At 31.9% G+C, this 19,798-nt stretch overlaps 1 protein-coding gene across 2 annotated transcripts in view; it reads right to left on the bottom strand.

The window, feature by feature from the left end:
• Positions 1–928: 928 nt before the first annotated feature.
• The window catches only part of LOC143043222 (uncharacterized), a 31,403-nt gene continuing 12,533 nt past the window's right edge, over positions 929–19,798 (bottom strand). For both annotated transcript variants that reach the window (XM_076215636.1, XM_076215639.1), the window contains exons 5-15: positions 16,589–16,715; positions 15,548–15,692; positions 14,350–14,504; positions 13,421–13,559; positions 12,331–12,558; positions 10,964–11,111; positions 8,856–8,937; positions 8,372–8,550; positions 7,361–7,793; positions 6,162–6,277; positions 929–2,438 (exon numbers count right to left, since the gene is read on the bottom strand). In XM_076215636.1, the coding sequence (XP_076071751.1) occupies positions 1,287–2,438; positions 6,162–6,277; positions 7,361–7,793; positions 8,372–8,550; positions 8,856–8,937; positions 10,964–11,111; positions 12,331–12,558; positions 13,421–13,559; positions 14,350–14,504; positions 15,548–15,692; positions 16,589–16,715 (2,904 nt within the window). In that variant the 3' untranslated portion in view covers positions 929–1,286. The remainder of the gene's footprint in view (positions 2,439–6,161; positions 6,278–7,360; positions 7,794–8,371; positions 8,551–8,855; positions 8,938–10,963; positions 11,112–12,330; positions 12,559–13,420; positions 13,560–14,349; positions 14,505–15,547; positions 15,693–16,588; positions 16,716–19,798) is intronic.

Raw genomic sequence — 19,798 nt, 5'->3', positions numbered from 1 at the left:
TTATCCCCCCCCCCGACACATTCTGTATGTGCATATATTAGGCCATCAGGTTTCTCGTTTAAATGTTCTACATTGGTCATTTCATGGCCTTTTATAGTTAACTATGCGGTATGGGCTTTGCTCATTGTTGAAGGCTGTACCTGACCTATAGTTGTAAATTTCTGTGTCTAATGGACTCTTGTGAATAGTTTTCTCATTGGCAATCACACCACATCTAATTCTTTCAACATTAACATGAAGCCCACTTTGTTCTAGTACACTGACCTATACTTGTAAATTTCTGTGTCATTTGGTCTCCTGTGAAGAGTTGTCTCCTTGGCAATTACACCACATCTAATTCTTTCAACATTAACATGAAGCCCGCTTTGTCTGAAATGCTGAGCTGGATTTTTTACATACTTCCTCACAAGGTTATAGTCTGCAGGATGATATCTTACCTTACACAACACCTTATTTGAACTCTTGAGCGACCTATCTTTGATTGAACAGTCTACCAATTATCATCTTTAGATTTCATAGGCGGATCCAGGGGGGGCCTGGGGGGCCCGGGCCCCCCCCTTTCCTGGAAAAAATTTGGTTGACTATATAGGGAATCACTGAAGCATGACTGGATCGGCCCCCCCCCCCTTAGGTCAGTCAGCGGGCCCCCCCTTAGGTCAAGTTCTGGATCCGCCACTGGATTTGACCAGACCTGGGATGAAAACAATGACCTCGTGCACGTGAAGTAAGCTGGTATTCACAAACAACATTTGGGGGTTCCAATAAAATGCGATGTGGGGTATGCAAGGAACCAGCAACCAAATCTCCTGTTCACAGATAAACTTGATAGACTTTTTTTTTTTAACTAAAAACTTAAGAACCATCAGAACACGGGTTAAATATACATAAATTTTGAAGACATATTACAGGTAAAATTCTGAACTTCCAATTACAAAAGGTACATTTTAGTTTAATGATTTTATTTGCTATGAGCATTTATATCAACAGTGTAAAACAAGTAAACTTGTCACGAATTCATTGATTAACAATAGTCTACTTTTGCTTACAAGCACTACATGTACTAAAACTTGATTTGACAACATAAAATACGAGTAAAATTGTGCATTCACTCATTCAAAAGATTCTATTAAACATTTTCTCTCTTGTAATATCAGATTGTATTAAATATGACCCTTTTGTAAAATCAGATAGCATTACAGATTGTCCTTTCTTGTAATATCACATTATATTCAAGAATGTCCTCTCTTGCAAATTTAGCCTGACAGTCATATGAGCACTCCTTACATTTATTTTTTGTCTTTCTCTTTCTTATCAGCCTTTTTTGCAGGAATAAAATCTGGGAAGAATTCATCCATAAGCTGAATCAACTTCCTCTTCCCTTTGAAAGTATGTCTGATGAATGTAATTACTACTGATCCAAACTCTTTCCTTCCATTTGGTACATACTGTTCACACGCCTTGCAAGCATTTTTCATATCCTCCAAAACGTTTATATAATGAGTATGATTACAGTTCCTAAGTTCTTGATTGAATTTAGCAAGGTAACTATTGACAAGCTCTTTTCCTAACTGTGTTTTTGTTTCCTTTAATCCATGAGGGGAACCTTCCATGGCTTGGTAGAAATCTAACATGAGATTAACATCTTTTTTCAGAACTTCCTTAAGTAATGTCATTAATTTAGTAAAAGGATCACATTTAATAATCTCCTTACTTAAACATGCTGCTAGCATACCAAAGTACCACTTGAGGTATTTGAGTTCTTTACTGTTTAAATGTAAACCAGATGAAGACCATCCATAGCTTACATTCTTCTCCTTTAGAGATTTTAATCCTACCAGTAGGAAACTATTCACATATTTACTGAAAATATTCAAGTTTGGATTTGTTTTGGACAAGAATTTATATTCAGTGATTCCGAGTCTCAACAAAGCACATGTAGTGAAGTTTTGTGCATTAGTTGCTATTTTCTTCAGCATCTGATGACGCTTAGTTTCATCAGGAAAGAAAATTCTCATCAAACTACAACATTCTCTATCGTGTTTAAAAGCAGATGTGAAGTATTTCTGCAGTGTTGGAGCCATATCATTAATGAGAGAAGGCTTTACTTCCACAGCCTTGATAATGATACCAAGGATAGACTTCATTTGATACTTGTTAAAATATTTACACAATTCTGTCCACAATGGCAACACCCTTTCAGGAAACTCCTCTACCAGAGCATTACCTAGATACATTAGAGTATCAGCAACACTTGTAGTATAACTGAACAGTCCATTTTGTCCACTGTGAAGAACACATTCCTTAATACAATTCAATAAAACAATCAGCAATATCCTTTGATCTTCTTTTTCTTTGATATTTTCAATATTCATTTTGATACAATTGTACGCAGATACCACATATTCACCATCCTGGACAGATTCTAAATGCCATAATACCTGTAAAAGATGCAAAAATTAAACTAACTACACTCAGATTTATAGTGCACGACTGCAAGAAGTTATTTTAGTTTTAGAAAAAAACAATTTAACCCTTTCGCCGATGAGTCCCGGGTTACCGGGATTCACTCTTCAGACAGCTGACAATGAGTCCCGTTTTACCGGGTTCAGAATACCTCTTTTATATTTCCCACTCAAAACAGTGCAAACACGAGTTGTTGAATACCAGGATGAAAGTCTAAACATGTTGCTTTTGTTTGTTGAAAACCGTGTCAAAATCAGAGGAAATTTACAGAATTTACAAGAATTTGAAATGAGAGAACATTTTTTTTGAAAGAATATAGAAGAATTGAAGCCAAAGTAGTATACTTTTTTGACATAAAATGTTGTTTTATGTACAAAACACTTGGAATGGACATCGTTCAGTGTAAGGAATTTGTACAGCCTCATTAAATTTTTCAAAATTTTGCCGTTTTGGGTTAAAAAACTACGATTTTGGGTCAAAGAGCAGAATTTTGAAAATTTCACCTAGATAATGCCGAAAATTAGAATATTTTATGAACAAAAAAATTTCAAAACATGAACAAAACTGTGAACATGGTGTAAGTGAATGAACATGTTGAAATAAAGACACAAATAACTAGACAAGTTTTTATTGACATTTATTATGAAGATCTCCCACTTGAGTAATAGTAGCCAGGGAAGCCATCGTCTCAGAGTAGCTATCATTGAAAGGGTTAAGCATTAACTGTATACTGAAATATCTTTAGCATTGTTACAAATATATACACAGTATTTTTTTCTACAAACATTCACACACATTACTTTATAAATTTACAATCTATAGACACCATTATATACTATAAGGTCTAACTTGAAGTATCCTCATTTAACCTAAGTACAGCTTCAAGAATACCAAAACAATATAAACAACAGTGTTCCAGCTAGGCCGTTTTCAGAGGGCGCGGCGCCCGCCCTTTACCGAGTGGCGCCCTGTGCCCTTTTTACAGTTTCCAGGGCGCCCTGCCTTTTTTGAAGATCGATTGCATATTAATTTGCGTATTGATATGATACGCTAATTACTAAATTTTACCTGGGGAAAAGATTATGACTTTGTTTACCACCCCAAGCTAATCAATGGTTACAACTGGTGTCATAATCTGTTGTTATAGGTAATCCGTTTATCGGATGGGTCATTAATGATCATCAACATTAATTCGTTCAAATAGAATCGGTCAGTCGGCAATTATCTTTGAAGAAATGTGCATACAACAACTTGGGCACAATTTGCGATGTTTACCGTAGTTTCATGGAAGAAACGTAATGACAGAAAGTTGGAAAACCATTATAAACTCGTTGAAGACATTGTTTTACTTGTTTTCTGTAAAATAAACAGAAAATTCAGACGTATTTGTCATTGACTGCCTTCATTTTTGATACGAAAATAACAAAATCGATCGCCATATTGTGATCATATTTACATCACATTTACGTACTGTTTATAATCCTCCAAAGAAGGAGCACACCCGAATAAAGAAAGATAACTCAATCTGATTTTTTTCCTAGCATTGAGTAACCCATTTACATATTCTAAAATGTGTCTCCATACTTCTTGCTTAAGAATATATATGTTTAGGTATTTATTTTGAGTTATGGGAAAAGTTAAAGAGGGTCTTAGTAGCAGTGTTGGTAGGGTGCCTTGGTCATCTTTTTCTGTATTCTTTATTTTTGATGCTATTTTTCACTGTTGCTTTATATCCTAAAATTGTGAATTTACTGAGCACAGCTGTTTTGTGCTGTATTGCCATCAAGCACAGCAGGGGTAGAAAGGTGAAACTGGTAAAATGTGGTAGACCATAGAAACAGTATGAAACAGATCTCCTTTCAAAACATATAAAGTTCAACTGTGCCAAGCAATGATAAAAAAACTTGTGTGACAAGCTGCTTGACAAGTTTTTCAGCCTTAAAAGTAGAAAGATAGAGTTCTATATGGGCTAAAGATGTTGTTCTTGTATAACCTGTGATTCAACGAATAAACACAAATGTTTGATTAACATCTTTTATTAAAATATGCCCTTTTCATATTATCATATCGCGCGTTAAATGCCCTTTTCAGGATTGGCACCCTGCCCTTTTGAAAACCTAGCTGGAACACTGAACAAGAATGTGTCCCAAGTACACGGATGCCCCACTCGCACTATCATTTTCTATTTTCAGTGGACCGTGAAATTGGGGTCAAAACTTTAATTTGGAATTAAAATTAGAAAGATCATATCATAGGGAACATGTGTACTAAGTTTCAAGTTGATTAGACTTCAACTTCTTCAAAAACTACCTTGACCAAAAACTTTAACCTGAAGCGGACGGACGAACGGACGCACAGACGGACGGATGGACGAACAGAGGCACAGACCAGAAAACATAATGCCCCTCTACTATCGTAGGTGGGGCATAAAAAGAAGATTTGGTATGGTTAACAATGAGACAAATCTCCAAAAGAGACCAAAATGACACAGTAATTAATAACTAAAAGTTACTGTATGGCCTTCAACAATGAACTAAGACCATACTGCAAAGTCAGCTATAAAAGGCCCAGATATGAAAGTGTTAAACAATACAAATGAGAAAATTAACGGCCTAATTCATGTAAGTCAATCTTAAATATTATGTAGAAAATAAAATATAGGATATGTGTTACAGTTTTAGAGATAAAAAGCAGATAGAATTAAAGAACCTTAGTGAGCGCGCTCACATACCCCACGTCCCCACATTGTCATTGGAGAAATGAAAAAAGTGTAAGAAAAAAAAATTGTAGAAAAAAAAAAGAATCATAATTTCCTGTCAATATGCACATCTACATAGTGTTGCAGAAGAACATTGAAGCAAATAAGTTCAAAGGAGCATAACTCCTAGAAAAAAATAAAATTGTTACTTCCTGTCGATATACACATCGACTAATATGTCCTTATTATCTACAAAGTTTCATGAAATTCTGTTGTGCGGTTTCAGAGGAGATGAGATGACAAACTGTTGCAGTAGTACATTAAAGCAAATAAGTTCAAAGGGGTGCAACTCCTAGAAAAAATATTGAATCGTAATTTCCTGTCGATATGCACATCTATATATTATGTCCTTATTATCTAAAAAGGTTTCGTGAAATTCTGTTGTGTGGTTTGAGAGGAGTTACGATGACAAGAAACAGGACTGACGGACGGACGGACTGATGGGTTAAAAACGTACGCTCTGCAACTTCGTTGTGTGGGGTATAATTAAAATTTGTATCAAATTGTCATTGAACTTTTTGAAGGGCAATAACTCTTATATAAGGAGTCATCTGATAATTTTGGTGAAAAATAAGAAGTAGATCTTGATATTCTAAGCTTTTAACTTTTGCATCATGTCAGATTTTCTCAATCTATCTATATAAAATCATTTTATTCTTTTGTTCTATTTTTAGCCAAGTACAATGTTTATTGAAATTAAGATTTTTTATAAAGTGTAACAACAATGATAACCAAGTGTTGGAAAAAGCTCCAAAATGAATTTTCTTTGACATTGAATTTCTAAATTTTATAAAAATTCAGCATTCAAACCTACATGTATGAGAAATGTATTGTGTTGTTCGCTTCAATTTGTGATTAAAAATCTCTACCCCCAAAAAATAGTACCGAATAGATAATAATGCATTAACAGTACAATTATTTGAACAATTTATTTCCATACCTGTCTGGCTGCTGCTGACTGTTCAGGCATATCATTGTTTACACTAAAAACTAGAGACAGCAATATCTTGTATTTCTTGACGATATCCCTTTTAAGATTTGACATATCTGTTTGAACTGCAAATAAAAAAGATAAGAAAAAAATCATGATGTTTACTCAAAACACTATAATATATCATGTCCCTGTTATTCCTAAATACATCCCAATAATGTTAAATGGAAAAACAAGGTAAAATACAACATATTACTAAGATTTCCTGAGAGTTTATTAACTTTTAGAAGATTTTATCTTGTTGGATCTTTTTTTTCTTCAGGTTGCCATGTTTTATAGCTTTTTAGAGCTCCAATAAGGAGTTGACTGATGATTTTGGCCATGTTGATTTATTTGTATGTCTTGTATTGCTGATCATTGTCCTTACTGTGGATTCATTATTATTCGTTGGATACGAACTTTTCGTGGATTTTGTGGGTGTAGGTAAACCACGAAATTAAATTTTCAACAAATAACAAGTTCTCTTTAGGCTTGTATGCAGACCTCAGCAAAATCCATGAAAATAAATATTAACGAACATACAAGTTTTCCTTTATCCACGAAAATAAATGAATCCACAGTATTTAAAGTGTCTGGCTATCAATGATTGTTGTTAAGATAATAATGTAGGTACTTGCTTTTAAGTGGGAAGTTTGTGAGTATAATTCTGATTTCAGAGAGGGGTAGACTAAATAGTATGATCCAGTATCCAGAAGAAATATCCAAACCTGAGAATGTGGTCATAGGAGAATTTCCTGAGCTAATTATGTTGGTGATAGCCAAACCTACTTTAAAACTCAATAAATATAGTTTGTTAAAAATAAAAGACTATAATATTATGTTTGTGTTCTTTTTATTCTATGTTACTATTATCTATTTCCTTAGGACTTATTTGTAGATCTTGTAGCTGTATATGAAATTTTACATATTTGTTTTCAAGACATTTACATATAACCCTGCTTTTGTAGTATCGCAATATCAAACCTCAGATGACTGTACTATTTGTTTTATCTGAAGAAGGAGATCAGGTAGTATATACCATGATGTAAAGCTAGCATTTAATTATTTCATTTATAAATAGGACACATAGGAAATTGTCTTACATGATACAGCCCTCAATTAAGTCATTCAATACTGAAAATCTAATAATATACAATACTTAAGCTTACGAAAGTTTTGAGCATGTTGAAACTGGTAGATTGGTTGTCGCGAGTGACAGAGAACTTCAACTGCAATCTTCAGCTGATCACAATAAGGGAGATCACCATATGTGATCAACAGATCTGTCAGAGGTAAAGGTAAGAAATCATTATAGAAATTCAATTTGCTGTGTAATATTGCACTGCAGTATCTCTTAGCTATCTGTCTGAATGAATCATAAGTTGTAAATGCTTTCATATAGTTAACAGATTTATCCATCAACTGTTCCCACCATTCAACTTCTTTGATATCCATACTTATGTTATATCTGAATCTAGACAGTTCAAATACTCGGACAGTTGCTTCCATTACTATATTCTGCATTGCAGTGTCAAGGTCTGCCACCATTAACGTCTGCCAAATCCTAAAACTCACATACAACATACTGTAGCATACTTGACCCTAAAAATAACCATAACATTTAACTATTATGCATTTTGACTTCAAAATTCAGAGCAATATTACTTGTTTATAGTAATATAGTTTCCAAATAAATTGTTTCCCATGAATTTGCAATTTTGCTAAAACAAACATGTCAAGTACAGTTACATCTATGACATCAAAATATAATCAACCTTAAATTATACTGTAGGTCAATAAGAGATTTCAATAGAATAGAAAGAAGTATATCTTTAAATATAGTAAATCTGCGCTGATTTTCAAAATTTTCAATTTATTTCCTTTTGAATAATCCTTGTAGGCATGAGAACGCTTACAAGACTTAACAGAAGAATGTCTGGTATTTCTGTGTCCCCAGATCTGCTTTGAAGCTCACATCTTACCACATATTTGCTAATTCTTTGAGATAATTAATGTAAAACTTGCAGTTAGTTTTAAATAACAAGTTATTGTCATATAGTCACTCTACTAATTTAACTTACTTGCATGACGTCTAATAATTAATGTATTCTCAGACATCATCTCATATGGTTTCTTTATGTTATAATTTAATCAGTATATAATGTAGCAGCAGAAATTACCTGTGATAATCCATCTAAAGACTCATCTTCTGTGGCTCTTCTCATTTCTTCCTTTATTTCTTCAAAATTATTGACATTTTTTTTCACTGCCTTTACTTTCTCTTTAGGCTTTCTTTTCTTTGTTTCTTTCCTTTTTGCTCTCTTTGGTGGAGGTGGCTCAAAGGCTTCATTATCTACATCTAGTAATATATCAATTCAATAAATAGGCTTATTAAGATTGTTTTCAGTCATACACTTTTAAACAAACCAAAATGTACACCTCTTAGTTGAACAAATTTTGCAAGAAATTTTGTCAGAATAGGTATTTGGGCAAAATTTAAAAAAAAAAAGAGTTTATAACTGTCTAACCGACCCTTATTTATAATTTCTAACCCAATATTTTTACAAAAATAGAATTAAATACTTAAATTTTGTGTATCATTTGGCATATTCCAAACTGCATTCCCTTTGGAATATTATTTCTACAGAAATATAAATAATATACCTGCAGTTTCATTTTCAGTCTCCTTGGTTTTCATTTCTTCTATAACTTTTAATCTTTTTTCGTCAAATCTAAGGATTGAATACTGAAAATAAATATTCAAGATTATAAGTTTTGCCTTTTCATATAAAACTGACATTCATACTATTTAGGTTGAAGAGATAAGACTTGACAAAATGTGGAGTGATCCTATGGGTCCCCTTATATTGACAACGTCAGGCAATATAATAAAAGCTGACAAAAAGGACAGTATTAAAACAATTTTATCAAGTTTAGTATCATCTCAATTGTAAATTTTGCTTAAATACCACAAAAATTTGTAAGGGTTCCGTAGAACCCTGTGTCTTGCCTACTTTTGCTGTTAATTGCAGGCCCAACAAAAATATGGAATAAAAAATCAATAAAATTGTTTACTCCTCTTGATACTATCTTTTGATTGTCATGATTGTAAGAAGCTTCTGTCCAAGTTGGGTAAAAATCCAAGATAGTTTATGAATCTAATAAAAGTTTTTAAAAATTTAACTGCAGACTGTATGCAATGTTAACTGGAAGAAAAACTAAGTCCATTTATAAGTAAAATACGAATACACAGTCAGGTACAAAATTTTAACAAAATTTCTTTCCAGATATGAGCTGTTGATCATAAACAAGCTTCTGTCCAAGTTTGTTACAAATCCAAAATAGTATAAGAAAGTTATTTAAATTTTAAAAAAATTAAACCATAGAGTGAATGCATTGTTTCCTGACAGAAAAACTAAGTCCATTTAATTAAAGTACAGAAAAAATGGAATTTAATTTTTACAAAATTTACTTCTGGATACTATGTTGTGATCATAAACTAGCTTTTGTCCAAGTTTGGTAGAAATCCAGTTTAGTTTAAGAAAGTTATTAAAATTTCAAATAACAGAGTGAATATTTGTGGTCGCCGACGGAATGTAGGATCGCTATGTCTCGCTTTTTCAACTAAAGTCGAAGGCTCGACAAAAATCAATTGGATCTTCTATTTCAATCCAAATAACAGAATAAAGTTTTGAAATTAGCAAGCTAAGTATACATTAGTAAGTGTGCACTTTGTACAAATTTGCCATAGATCTAACATTTAAGAACCAGATAAAAAAAGTATGGTTTTCCGAAACACTAGACACCTCTTATGCAAGGATATACTACAAAAAATGCAAATATGAATAAAAATTAAAACCTAGACCACATGCACATCTTCAATATATGTACAAACAGAGAGCAAAGTGAAAACTTCCTAGGATTTAAACTGTTGGAGATGTTATGCCAAATAACTATATACCCATAATGGGAATTGGACAGACTGACAAACAGACAGACAGAGGGACAGGGGTAAAACAATATGCCCCCAAACTTTCAGTTGCGGTGTCATCAAAATTGAAAGTATTGGCAAACAACAAGATTTTGTTCAGTAGAATGTGATGAAAGTGTGATTGAAATATTTATTGGACGAACACTGACTGACAAACAAGGTAAATGCAATATAGTGCCCACTTCCAGTGGAGATCTGATGTTTCTTAAAGTCATAAGAAACCTCAAATTAAAAAAAAAAATGCGTATGTTATTTATAACTAAATGGATAGTTTTCATTATACAACTTATGTACATATACTTTTTTCTGAGGAAAATTCTTTAATTTGTCCACTTTCAGAAGAAGTTTACTTATTTTTAATTGCTTCCCGCCGACATGTTTTCCGTATGCATAGCGACCTGAGCGTAACCCTCCTCGTAAAAATCTGTTGGTCGCAATACGCATAGATCTGTCATTAAAATAGACAATTCTCTGATTGTACATGTTAAACAAGTGCTCAATACCCATGCTTTTTGTTATTTGTTTACTATAAGGTGACAATCAGTAAACTTCGGCTTCAAAACATGGCATTTAATGAGCAGCCATATCTGTTTAATCATAACAGAGAGAAAAAAATTTGACGATTATACGTTATATTTGTGTAAAAAATGAGAACATCGTGTACAGAGGACTAAGTTTATGATATATACATGCATTGGTAAAAGAATTGGATAAACATTTTTTTTCACCACTCACTCGTTTCATATGACTTTAACACAGAGCAGGCATAATTAAATCTTACATTTTCTGACAACAATGTCAACTTTTTCAGGATGAAGGACCCTAATACACACATTTTATATCTACAACTGGAGTCATCTGTCCATTGGTGATATTGTACAATACAATCAAATCTAAACAGCATCACATCCAATGGTTCATCATACATTCTGAAACATTTAAGACATGTCTTTTATATTAAAACCAAAATTGTCTTACTGTTACATCCTAGGTTAGGAAAAACAAGACATACATTTTATTATGTAAACATTTGTTGCAGTGTAAATAGATTCAAACTTCTAGAGAAATGGTATATGGCGATATCTTTACGATGTATAATGTTCCGACCATGTATAATGTTCTGAATAAAACAAATGGCAGTGAATCTTTCTTTATTAGGTTTAACTTTACATACAGGTATTCACAGATCAATCAGAGTCAATTTAAAGGGCATAGCATTCAAATTCAAGTTCACCAATTTGACTCAAATTCTCATTTGCAGTGGCGGATCCAGAAATTTACATAAGTGGGGGCCCACTGACTGACCTAAGAGGGGGCCCGCTCAAGTCTTGCTTCAAGGATTCCCTATATAAGCAACCAAATTTTTTTCGAAAAAGGGGGGGCCCGGGCCCTCTGCCCCCCCCCCCCCCCCCCTCAAATCCGCCTCTGATTTGATTTATAACAACTTAAACGTTATCCAAATTATAAATAATCTTAAATAAACAATTTACAATGCATAGTCTCAATAATATATGTCAGCATTTCTTGTTTATCTAAGTGTAAACGCCATCTATTTAATCATCAAGGTGACCTCAAAAGACTGCTGGTGGTCATATAACATTATATAACTATAAATACAAATATAGATAGATAGATAGCCAACTAGTGCAATTGGATTTTTCTAGGTCTTATTGGTTTCATATTGTAGGTTTAAAATATATATGTTTACCTATATAAGAATAAATGTTTGAGGATTGAATAGGTCAATCAAATGGTTTACCCTTGTTTCACTTTCAATGTTGACATTCTTTTCCTTTTTTAAATAACTGAACATGTCTTATTCATTTATAACCCAACTCTTGCTAAGGGGTTAATTTGAAGGTCCTATGACTACAGATTCAATGAGATCGAACTATTCACTTGCAAGTGTCAATCATTTGAAGTTTGCTTAAAAGTGGTTCAGTAGTTTTGGCGAAGAAACTTTAAAAAGATTAGGACAGGCGATGACTGGCACCATGTGATGGCAATAGCTTATATGGCTTTACCTGAACAGGAGAGATAATTGTACAAACTCAACAATTACTATACTGTCTTATTGATAAAATCAACACCTTTATGAGAAATTCGAAAATTCTTCACCAAATATTTCTGAAAGCATAAAAAACTAACACTTCTGAAGTTGATTGTTCTTTGTTGTATAACTTAATTAAAACGTCAGGAGTTTCTGGTAATTGGCTTGCAACTATTGGCTCATAAAATGGTAAATTTTCTTGTCCATCCATAACATCAACTGCAGCCTGATTACTCTCACCAATTTTCTTTAATTTGATAGATATCATTTCTGACCATTTCTTTGGTTCCAAAAAGGATGGGGTAGACTGGGCCTCTTTTATTCTCCTGTAAAACAAAACAAAAACAAAACTAAAAGCTAAAAAAAAAATCTAGAATTCCTCACATGGCACAAGAACTGATATTTTGATGTTTATTTGTAAATAAAATATTTTAAAATTAGCAAACCTTTTTAATGAGTTCACAAGAAATCAAAGCCAATAAATCATGATGTCTTTTGTACCAGGAAAACATTATCAATTTACACTAAAGTACACATGCTTTACTGATCATAATTAAATTATGTCTTTAAGATGAAAAGGTTCTACGGATTAAACATAATCTTATCTTTATAACATTATCAGTAACCATGAAAATGACAGTAAGTAAGATCAACCCTGGCAAACAAACAAGTACACCTTACACCAAATATAGATATATAAACTATTGCTTATAATTGATTGATTGTAGCCTGTTTAGTACCCAGTTACAATTATTTCATATATATTCAAATGAGAACAAATTAACAATCTAAACAATAGCTAGGTGGACGGGGAAAAATTTTGCCTTGCTGTAAGCTTCTTTAAGAACAGGAGTGTGAACTAAACCTATGCATAAACATTTCTACCTTTAAGTTACAGACATTATCCTCATTTTTTTTAATTGATTCTTGAGTAAATGGTTATTTCTGCAATAGATAGATTTTAGTGTTGTCATTCCTTTTCTAGATATAATAAACATAAAAATCACTTAAAAATGATTTTTATTTTTTTTTAATTTTAAGAAATTATTTTTATTCATTTTTTATCTGCCTTCTAGGAATGTCCATAACAATAAGTGCACTTTGAACTGTGGACATCAATATAACCTCAGGGTTTATAAGGGATACAAGCGGTAAAATGACAATTTTAATCATGTTTTTTCTTCTTACTTGTTGATTTTCAGTGATGCTGCTATCATATCCTGTCTAACTTTTCCAGTAAAAGAAGCAATAAAACAACTAAACATTCTTTCTATGTCAAGGAATACCCGTTTTGTTGAACTTTCCCATCTATAAACACTGCTTGCATCTACAAAATTCATTTAAATTTCATGAATTTAATGGCAGAATAAAAGAACTAACAAAGACACCAACACAAAATTAACACTATGTCAAAGGGATGTTGATCCTTGTATAGAAAGGATGGAATGATTTGGATTGTTCCCTAGAGTGAAAAGAATAAACTGGTTATATAATTTGCATCGAAACCAGACACTGTAGAAAACTATTTTTGGTCCAATTATTCAAGGAATGGATATTTTTATAGGGGTCATTCATCAATTGATATATATCATGAACATATAAAATACAACAAAAACTGTAAGCTTCTGCTTCTTATTTCAAACATGACCATTATTTGATAGAAAATATAAGCAATCAGTTAACAAGAATTTGATGAGTGATGCATTTTTCTCTGGGAAGACACCAGATATTCCTATATTTTGTTATCAGTCTTGATGTGAACATGCTGCACAGTTTAATGTTATATATTAAATAAGATAGCCATGTTTGAAAGTTTTGTCTGATTTAGACTACATATAAATGAATTAGAATATCTACGATTCATCAGTATCTTTGTCTGTCAGAAGTTTCTTGAGTTAACCCCTGCCTTCATATATATAATTAGAAGTGGATACATGTACACCTTAAAATTGACCCACCACTCTCTACTACTTACAACAACTTATTGATAAGTAGAGTCAAGGAGTGTCATTTAATATATGAATGGATAGACCAGAACTCTGTCATGCTTAGCAACCATTTAAAGGCAGAATCTAAAGAGCAATGTTTTTTGTAATAATTGTTGTATTTTTATTTACCTGTCAAAACTGTCTCAGCTATGGCAATAAGAATTTGGCCTGCTGCCTCCACTTCATTTTTTCTGATAAGATCACTGATTCTCCGAAAGTACCAATCATGAAAACCTGTTTTGGCCTTCAGAAATATGTCACATGTGTCTTTGTATGAGTTGTATCTTAAATGAAAGGTGCATAAAAACAAGACTTAATACTAGCTGTTTAATATTTTCTTTTAGGAAATCTGTGATTTAATAATATTAACCTGCAGGGAAATAAGGATACAACATTTAAGTTTAAAACAATAGGCATAAAATTATCAAACAAGAATTTTAACCTGAATTTTTTTTGTTAAAGTCACATCTCAATTTCAATCCATTTAGTTGAGAGGGGTTCTCTATTTATCATGTGGGAACCATTAGGACTTGCGTTCTTCCCGCAGTTGTAATATAAAACTTACATTGCATTGTATTACTAAAGCATTCGAAAGCAATACTATGAATTGCATATATCTTCCATTGTCCATAATTGTAGTTGGTTCAACAGTTATACACAATTGTATATGGACAAAGAAAGATAATTCAAATCTTTAATGTAACATACACATTGACCTTATTGATAGTTTTAGAACAAATAGATTGGTACACCATGTAAAAACACATATTCACCATTTTGTAATTAGAATATATCTGAGTACATATTACACAGTAATTTATTAAAATAGAGATTAATATGATGTATAGAATGTTGTGCTCAACGCTCTATGCTCTTTTTTTTTGCCAAAATTTTTTGTGAAAAAGGTCTTGATAACAGCTTAAAATGGTTATGACTGCATGAATTATTCCAAAACTGCATGCAAATAAGACTTAAATATCCAATTTTAAGGGATAATAATAACCGAGTCATGTATAGCTATGAAATGATCATCTTCAGTAGCCATCTATTTATATCCTACCAGCTCCTTTTGTAATTTGCAAACACTGGACATAGTCATTTTAATAACTTGACCTCCAGGTCATGCATGTTGTCATCAGAAACAACCTATTCAAATTAGAAATGAGTTGTCAACTTGACAGCAAACCAAATCTTATGAATTTTGAAATTACTTTGTTGGACCTGCCACATTCTATGCATTATTTTAAAGTGAATAATTATCATGACATGAGTAACTTACAAAATAACATGTGTTCATAATTTCTTTAAACAGTTCAACTACATTTACCTATCAGACAGATCAGATGCAAGTTTCTTTTTAAGTTTCTCCAGTGATATATCCCATGTTGACTGTTCATCGGGGAGCAATCCAAATGTTGGATCAGGTGCTCCCTGTAGAGTATTATATTCAGAATGGATGTCTCTGATTTCATCTAGAAAATAAAATATGGAAAATTAGAAATCTAAAGTCCCTTGATACCTTTACAGCTCACTAGTTAATGCTTGTATATTTGTAGTGCTAAATTATGCACTCTTATGATAGTGACTTTATACATATTTTAGCAATAACATTTAAAACATATTTTAGCAATAATTAGAAAGAAAATAAGAAAAAACTATTGTTGATCATTTTAAAATGAGACACCTTCCCAACCCTATAATTTAACAATAAAAAGACAGAAGGCAACATTTCTTGAATGACATGAGTTGGTTTCAAGTTATCATACATTCATCCTGGAAAATAACTAAATGACATGTTTTCCTTTTAAATATTAAGAGCCATTTAGTTTTCAGCTAGTATAATTCAATATCTTAAATACATGTAGTAGGAAACAATAAATATACTTTTTCTTTTTTTTTCTTGTTATTTCAATAAGGCAAAACACAGGTTTCACTGGAAAAAATAAACTTCTTCAAACTAATGTCTTGACAGCTGCAATATTTGAACACCAAAACTGAATTAAACATCAAATGAAAACTTACAGATGAATATGCACTTCTTTAATTGAATTTGTAAACAAGATATTGTCAATCTATTTCATAATTTCAAAATTTTGTAATACTGTCTTTTTTCAATAAAAAAAAGCTTCAAAACTTCTGATCAAATTTCATGACAAAATAAGTTAGAATGAAGGACAGCTTTGTCTACCTTCTGCAATAACATGTTGCAGGCTGAACAAAAAGCCAGAATAAAATTGAGAAAGGAAGTATGATTTACATGGATACCTGAAAGTTTAACACAACAACTGGCTTTGGCATGAGATAGCATAATCATAGAGAACTGAAAAATATCAAGGTTTAAATTTACACAAATGACATTGAATAGTACCGATATATTGAAAAACTCTTCCTAATACACCTCCGGGGTCTTCATTTATAGCATACTGTAACAGCTTTTGTAACTGGTCTCTAGTTAATGTAGAAAGGGTCTCTGTCACTGGAGCATGTATTGGAACCTGCAATAAATAATGTATTATAGTAAGAGGATATTAAAGAACAGGTCACTATAAATAATATTATAGCTGTGGTTAAATTTTGTTTATTTAGCATCTATGATGAAAGTTCAATGTTGTTACACAAAAGTGATAATAAAATTTGAAGGTAATATACACATTCACATCATATACAAGATGGCATAATTCAACATGTACTACATGCTATAACTATACATCAAGATAAAAATCAAAGTAATCTAAATCATTGGTGGAAAGATTGGAAGAGTAAATTGAATAATTTAAAATCATATACAGATATATAGTGTAGAAAAAACACCCTTGATATAGCACTATTGCACACCATTGCATTTAATGCAGTTCTTTAGAAAGATGTGCATGTAGAAAAAAAGGTATACTAGTTTCCTCCTCCAAGGATTGCTTTAATATTGATTTGACAACAAAAATTTGACACCAACACTGAAGGGAAATTGTTGTAGGCCAGTATAAATTAATTTTATTTCCACAACTTTTATGACTTACTATATGTATTCTAGTGTTAAAAGATGGAGATTTCCCCCCTTTTTGAGGCATATTGTATTAATATTTCTATTCTAAAAAGTTAACTGATTTTTGCATGCCCTTAATGCTTTGATATGAATGGAAGATCTTTAAAAGGATGGTTTAGTGTATTGTTATTCAATTCATAATTTCATATTTTCCAGAAGAAGGCATTGGAAATGTGCTTTTTGTCATAAAGATAGAAAGAAACTAATTCATTCTTCGTGACAAAAAAAAACATTTCTTTTATTAAAATATAAAATGAACTATTTGTTTTAAAAGAAATTAACCGAAAAAATCACCAAAAAAAAATTAAATTTAGATTAAGTGTTTTTTTAATTTTAACTTACTGTTGTCAAATACCGCTACATTGACAACAACACTTAAGTAAACTGCATCTTTTATTGTCGACATGTTTCGCCGATTAGATCGATTAGATCGGCTTCATCAGGACAAAGTATACAAAATTAGAACCCCTGAAGTACAAAATAAAGGGCTGCGCTTTAGCGCATGATACGCCCGTTGCTCTTTTAACTTGTCTTTTTATGCTTTAAATGAATTTATATGATCAACTAGAAATATATATACAAATCAAAAGGGATGTTACATTAATATATTCACCAAAGTTTCATAAAATCCCCCTTTTTAAAGTATAAAAATTCATTACCTGAAAGTGTTAGTTATTGTCCCAAAATTAGAAAATCCCCCCTTTTTTAAGCATAAAAATTCATAACACGGAAATGTAAAATCTGAAATTTATAAAAATTGAAAGTGAGCTTACATCAATAGATATAAACAATTCACCAAAGTTTCATGGACATTGGTGGAAGCCTTTTTGAGTTATTGTCCGAAGTGTTGAAAATCCCCCTTTTTTTTATGAATAAAGGCCCATAAATCCAAAACTTAAAATCTGAAATTTATAATAATTGAAAAGGAGCTTACATCAATGGATATAAACAATTCACCAAAGTTTCATGGACATTGGTGAAAGCCTTTTTGAGTTATTGTTCGAAGTGTTGAAAATCCCCCTTTCTTTTATGAATATTTAAGCCCCATAAATCCAAAACTTAAAATCTGAAATTTATAAAAATTGAAAGGGAGCTTACATCAATAGATATAAACAATTCACCAAAGTTTCATGGACATTGGTGAAAGCCGTTTTGAGTTATTGTCCGAAGTGTTGAAAATCCCCCTTTTTTTATGAATAAAGCCCCATAAATCCAAAACTTAAAATCTGAAATTTATAAAAATTGAAAGGGAGCTTACATCAATAGATATAAACAATTCACCAAAGTTTCATGGACATTAGTGAAAGCCTTTTTGAGTTATTGTCCGAAAGTGTTGAAAATCCCCCTTTTTTTATGAATAAAGCCCCATAAATCCAAAACTTAAAATCTGAAATTAAAAAAAAACGAAAGGGAGCTTACGTCAATAGATATAAACAATTGACTTAAGTTTCATGGAAATTGGTGAAAGCATTTTTGAGTTATTGTCCGAAGTGTGGACGACGGACGGACGGACGGACAGACGGACGGACGGACAGACGGACAACGGTATACCATAATACGTCCCGTCTAAAAGACGACGGGCGTATAAAAATGGTATCATGTATGTGACGTCATAATTGTCCATTGTTGACGTTGCTATGGGATACTCTATATCATTATGTACTGTTGAACAGAAAATGAATCAAACATAGTACAATGCAAATGAAGTTACTAAATTTAGAGTTTTAAAATCTATAATTTCAAGTTCGAATTGTCTTTAACTTTAAAATGGTTGTAAACTATTATAATGGTAAGTGTATAAATAAAATGTGTTTTTAAATAGAAATTAAATTTGTGTAACATGAATGTAAGTACAATGTCAGTGTACAGTTTTATAAAGTTTCTTACTGTTGTCAAGTTAAAAACTGATAAGTGAAACTTAAATTATGAATTTATTAAAGATGATTATTACATTGATTTATCAAGTTGCTCTTATGTCAGACACTTTTGTCAGAGGCAAGCTCGATAAAATTCGAAACCAGGAGCCTGTTTTTTTCTCTCAGTTGGATGAAAAATAAGATTTACATTTTAGCTTCAATATCAATTAATAAAATATTTATATCAAATGCGTTATCATCCATGCAAAATTTCTGCTCTCTTGTCCTTGTGTAAATACAGTTAACTCTGAGTGTCTAACTCAGTCTACGCGAATGAATTTTATTTTTACAGGACATTCGGTCTGGTAAGCATCCTAGCTTTACCAGACCGAATGAAATTTTACCAGACCAATTTTTTTTACATCTAATTGTATATTATCCGACAAAAAACAACAAACATATGACTTTGTTGTGCCCTACTCCTCCCCAAAATGCACAAATTAAAACAAAATGATGTAACAAGAGGGGATATTGTGCACAATTGCTTGAATGCATTTCAGTGAAGAGTAATGTCCCATTTTATTGGATTTTGACAATGTTTGTGAACTAAACATAATTTAGAGTTTCTGTATAAAATATTATTTCCTGTTTCTTCTTTCTTTTTCATATATCTTTTGGTTTT

Source organism: Mytilus galloprovincialis, chromosome 1 (genome assembly GCF_965363235.1).
Source record: "Mytilus galloprovincialis chromosome 1, xbMytGall1.hap1.1, whole genome shotgun sequence".
Lineage (NCBI taxonomy): Eukaryota > Metazoa > Mollusca > Bivalvia > Mytilida > Mytilidae > Mytilus > Mytilus galloprovincialis.
The sequence above is the reverse complement of the archived record's forward strand: the minus strand, read 5'-3'. Positions and strand labels throughout refer to the sequence as shown.